Source organism: Priapulus caudatus, unplaced genomic scaffold (assembly GCF_000485595.1).
Source record: "Priapulus caudatus unplaced genomic scaffold, Priapulus_caudatus-5.0.1 Scaffold840, whole genome shotgun sequence".
In the NCBI taxonomy this organism is placed as follows: domain Eukaryota; kingdom Metazoa; phylum Priapulida; class Priapulimorpha; order Priapulimorphida; family Priapulidae; genus Priapulus; species Priapulus caudatus.
In genome coordinates this window covers 88,018-93,396 of record NW_014577901.1, presented here as the reverse complement: position 1 = coordinate 93,396, position 5,379 = coordinate 88,018, and the positions used below count along the sequence as shown (strand labels likewise).

The 5,379-nt window shown below is 48.5% G+C and overlaps 1 protein-coding gene across 1 annotated transcript in view; it reads left to right on the top strand.

Moving 5' to 3' along the window:
• Window positions 1–5,379, top strand: part of LOC106813889 (activin receptor type-2A-like) — a 38,507-nt gene that overhangs the window by 19,989 nt on the left and 13,139 nt on the right. The window contains 4 exon segments of the mRNA XM_014818134.1: window positions 3,663–3,706; window positions 3,747–3,811; window positions 4,656–4,799; window positions 4,802–5,352. Coding sequence (XP_014673620.1) covers window positions 3,663–3,706; window positions 3,747–3,811; window positions 4,656–4,799; window positions 4,802–5,352 — 804 coding nt within the window.

Sequence of the window (5,379 nt, the reverse complement as noted above, 5' to 3'; positions counted from 1 at the left end):
GAGAGAGAGCTAGTGAGAGAGAGGGGGGCAGAGAGAGCTAGTGAGAGAGAGGTGGGGACAGAGAGAGCAAGTAAGAGAGGGTAGAGAGAGCTACAAGCTGGGACGGCAGCTGTGTCAAGGTCTCAGGTGTGCACGTAATGGGGTCAGCGGCGGGTGTCGGGACCTGTTGATGGAGGTGTGGGGCGGCGACAAAGTGCAAGCGCCCCCCTCGCCTTTGTGCGCGCGCGCGCGAGTTTTTGAGGAAATGTGAAGATTTTTGCAAAATGCGCGGCGCGCCGCCGAGCCCATGTTGCGCATTCCAGGGACGGGTGAGAGAGCGTGTGTGCAGCGGCGCGGGTTTTCTCTCTCTCTCTCTCGTCGAATGCGATTGAATCGGTTTGCGTGCGCACCTCGTCTCGTGTGCCACGCTGTTACCTTGCAGTTTGAACGGTAAGAGCGTTCTGTTTGCGGCTAGGTCTGACCAGTTATAGCTCGTTTATACGTAGCTTCTTTCTGTTCAGGCGCAATTGCTGTATTTTTTCCGTCACATTGGTTAAAATGTCGTTACGTGGGTATCGGTTTATGAAGTTGACGTTGTGTAAATGTCATCGTGGGAAGATAATCTTTGAGATTATTTACTCATGATAACACCCTTCCGGGAGACTTTGGTTGTGGATTGCATTCCCAAGATAATGTGATACGGAGAGAATTTCCTATTATCTTGTGCGCCAGTGCAGTTCATTTTAACGTATCATTTACGCTTCAGGCAATCATTTACGCGAATGAAATTCTGTAGAAAAAAAGTAGGGATAGTCGTAAAATAGACATAGCGTTTACAGGTGTGTGATATGGAGATCATTAGCGACAAAATAAGTACTGTAGCGATGATTGTGAATCCTCAAGCCATAATATTTACACAGTGTCTGTGCGAGGGGAATTTATCCGTAATTTTCTTTCGTGCCAAATGGTGAGTGATTTTACGTCAACATTACCCAATTTGCAAACATTTAGATGCAGCGATACGCCGATATCGCAATCAAACAATAACTGATGACCAGGATATCATGTGTATTTGCTATAATGTGTTATTGCTAGAAGCTCATAATTTGCCAACTTTTATAACGTTCTAATTTCATCAAAGTAGCTGTAGGCCTATAGCCTAGCAGTGTAGCACGGCCACGCACTACAGAGCTGAGTTTTCTATCTATATAATATAGTGGTATACCCTCGCGGTGATAGCCGTTTGATTGTATCCCGCAGTCGTCATCGTCCAAAATACTTTATAAAGTTGTAAGCAATGCAAGCGATTAGTTAACCAATTTATATATTTTTTTAATTTATATATATGTGCGTGCGTGCATATAAAGTATTAAAAGTCCAATAATCAAATGTAATATCATCAAGATTATTCTCGCGCTCATCTGACAATGATGCTGATCGCCTGACATGATCGTTTCGGCAGGCCGGCGTCCTGCGTCCGCCTGGTCGACGACGGCAACGGCAGCGTGAACGTCGGCGTTATTTATTGTTTGCGCGCGTGCATCGTTGTCGGACGTCGCAGCGAGGCAACGTCACCGACATCCGGCCTTCCGTTAACAATAGAACGTTTCGTTTATCCGCGCGTCGCTCGCGTGTGTGCGCCGCGTCCTAATGACGCCGGTTGCGGTGGAGAGGTGAAGGCGATCATCCCGGGGGGATCGAAGGGCAGTGGCTGAAAGCAGACGTGTCGGATTTACTCCTAGGGTGGAATGTACGTACGTTCGATGGTCCGGCTTGGAAACAGTTGTGTTTTTCGGGTTCACCTACAGTGTTGCATTAGTAGCAGCGGATGAGCGCTGTTGAACTGAGGCACTTATGTCGCTTACTCACAATTATCTATCAAGGTAGTTTCAGTGACTAACGAGTCTCGACATATAATTATCCTTATTATTATTACTCTCGTTTTACATTCTTTATGTTGTTTTACTGTGGTTTAAATTGGTGATTCATCTATCTGCTTACAGAATCAGTCGTGTCTCCTGTGTCTCTCTCGACTTCGTGCATGCCTCTAAAAAGCCTTACACACATCTATCTGCTTACAGAACCAGTGTGTGTGACCTGTGTGTGTCTCTCATACTGTCGTGGCATGCCTCTAACCTTACACACATCGTAATCTGCTTACAGAACCAGTGTGTCTGGACGCTGTGTCTCGTCTCTACTGTCCGTGCAGTGCTCTAACCGTTTACACACATCTATGCATGCTTACAGAATCAGTGTGTGTGAACCTGGTGTGTCTCGTCTACTGTCGCATGCTCTAAACCTACACATAGTCTATCTGCTTACACAGAACCAGTGTGTTGTGTGTGTGACTTGTGTCCCTCTCTACTGTCGTGCATGCTCTAACCCTTACACACGATCTTTCTGCTTACAGAATCGTCAGTGGTGTCTGACCTGTGTGTGTCTCTGCACTGTCGTGGCATGCTCTAACCTTAACACATGTCTATTCTTGGCTTACAGAAATCAGTTGTGTCTGACCTGTGTGTGTTCTTTACTGTCGTGCAATGCTCTAACCTTACACGCATCATCATCTGCTTACAGAATCAGTGCTGTCTGACCTGTGTGTTGTCTCTCTACTGTCGTGCATGCTCTAACCGTTACACACATCTATCCTGCTTAACAGAATCAGTGTGTCCTGACCTGTGTGTGTCTTTACTGTCATGCATGTCTAACCTTACACATGTCTATCTGCTTAAGAACCGTGTGCTGACCTGTGTGTGTCTCTACTGTCGTGCAGCTCTAACCGTATACACATGGTCTATCTGCTTACAGAATCAGTGTGTCTGAACCTGTGGTCTGTGCTCTCTTACTTCGTGCATGCTCTTAACCTTACACATGTCTATCTGCTTACAGAATCAGTGTGCTCTGACCTGTGTGTCTCTACTGTGTGCCCGAGCTCTTAACCTTACACATGTCTATCTGCTTACAGAATCAGTGTGTGTGACCTAGTGGTGTGTCCTCTCTCTGTCGTGCATTCTAAACCTTACACATGTCTATCTAGCTTACAGAACCAGTGTGTCTGACCTGTGTGTGTCTCTGCTACTGTCGTACATGCTCAGCCTTACCACACGTCTATCTGCTACAGAAATCAGTGTGTGTGACCCCTGTGGTGCTCTCTCTCTACTGTCGTGATGCTCTAGCCCTTACACACGTCTTACATTGTTACAGATCAGTGTGTGTGACCTGTGTGTGTCTCTCTAACTGTCCGTGCACGCTCTAAACCTTACAACAAATGTCTAATCTGCTTTACAGAACCAGATGTGTGTGACCTGCTGGTGTGGTCTCTAACTGTCGTGCATGCTCTTAACCTTACCACACGTCTATTCTGCTTACAGATCAGTGTGTGTGACCTGTGTGTGTCTCTCGTACTGTTCCGTGATGCTCTAACCTACCACATGTCTATCTGCTTACAGAACAGTGTGTGGACCTGTGTGTGTCTCTACTGTCGTGCATGCTCTAACCTTACACACGTTATCTTGCTTAGCAGAATTCAAGTGTGTGGTGACCTGTGTGTGTCTCTCTACTTCGTGCATGCCTCTAACCTTAACACATGTCTATCTGACTTACAGAATCAGTGTGTGATGACCTGTGTGTCTGTCGTTTACTGTCGTGCATGCGCTAACCTTACACACATCATCTGCTTACAGAACCAAGTGTGTGTCGGCGGCCGGGTGAGAAAGCCAGACCGGCTGTTCTGCTGCTGCTCGGGGGACCGCTGCAACGCGGACAAGGTGTTCCTTCAACCCGTCCGTGCTGACGGAGACGCAGGCCACGGCCACCGTAGAGGCAACCACAGGTATGTGCATGTGGTGGGAGCCGGGGGGGGGGCAGGGGGACGGGGGGGAGGCAATCGGCTTGTGTAGCAGTGAAAAAAATACCACTGGGGCTCTCCGCGGAGGGGGGGTGTGCGATTGTTTTCCCTGTTGTGTAGGGGGTGGAAGTGGAAAGCAGGGGGGATGTAAGGCACATAGTGGTAGCGTGCATAGGGAATGGCCTGTGGTGTGGCAACCACCACAGGTGTGCTAGCAGGTCGGGAGCATGGCAGGGGGAGCATGAGCAGTGGGGACAAATATCGATGTGACTACCCTGAGAGATGTCAGCATTACTTGTTATATCGTCACTTGTTATAACTTGTGTAGGTGCGAGCTCATCATCACTAGTTATAATAATAATTATAAATATAAAAATAAAATAAAAATCATAATAATAATTATAATAACTTGTGTATAATAATAATCGGTGTGTTGTTGTTTGGTTGTTGTGTTAGGTTGCGAGCATCACCAGACCACGCTCAACATCACTTGTTATAATAATAATTATGATAACTTGTATATAATAATAATCGGTGTGTTGTTGTTGTTGTTGTTGTGTAGGTGCGAGCAACCAGCACACGCTCAACATCACTTGTTATAATAATAATTATGATAACTTGTATATATAATAATAATCGGTGTGTTGTTGTTGTTGTTGTGTAGGTGGAGCAACCAGCACACGCTCAAACATCGCTTGTTATAATAATAATTATGATAACTTGTATATATAATCAATAATTCGGTGTGTTGTTGATGTTGATGTTGGAATGTTGTCTTGTTGATGTTGATGTTGATGTTGATGTTGTTGTTGTTGTTGTTGTTGTGTAGGTGCGAGCAACCAGCACACGCTCAACGCGCTGCTCTACACGATCCTGCCTCTCGTCGGCCTCGCCCTCCTCGTAAGCATCCTCTTCTGGCTCTACCGCCGCCACAAGCTGCAGTACCAGATGGCGCTGCCGACGCACGACCACGGTGCCCGCCGTCGCCGGTCCACCAGACCGAGCTGCTGCAGAACCTGCAGCTGATCGAGGTTAAAGCCAGGGGGCGCTACGGTGCGGTGTGGAAGGCGCTGCTCGGCGAGGCGTACGTCGCCGTGAAGGCGTTCCCGCTGCAGGACAAGGCGTCGTGGTTCCGCGAGCAGGAGATCTACAACATGCCGCACATGCAGCACCCGAACGTGCTGGCGTTCATCGGCACCGACCGGCGTGGCGCCAACCTGCAGACGGAGCTCTGGCTCATCACCACCTACCTGGAGAAGGGATCGCTCTGCGACCATCTCAAGTCGAACCTGATCACGTGGGCTGAGCTCTGTCATATTGCGCGCACGATGGCGTGCGGCCTAGCGTACCTGCACGAGGAGCAGTCGGCGACGAGGGACGCCGCCTACAAGCCGTCGATCGCGCACCGCGACTTCAAGAGCAAGAACGTGTTGCTGAAGGACGACCTGACGGCCTGCATGGCTGACTTCGGGCTCGCGCTGCCGTTCGAGCGCAACAACAGTCGCCCGGCGATATACACTGGCCAGGTAGCGGGGGAAGCAGGGGCTTCACGT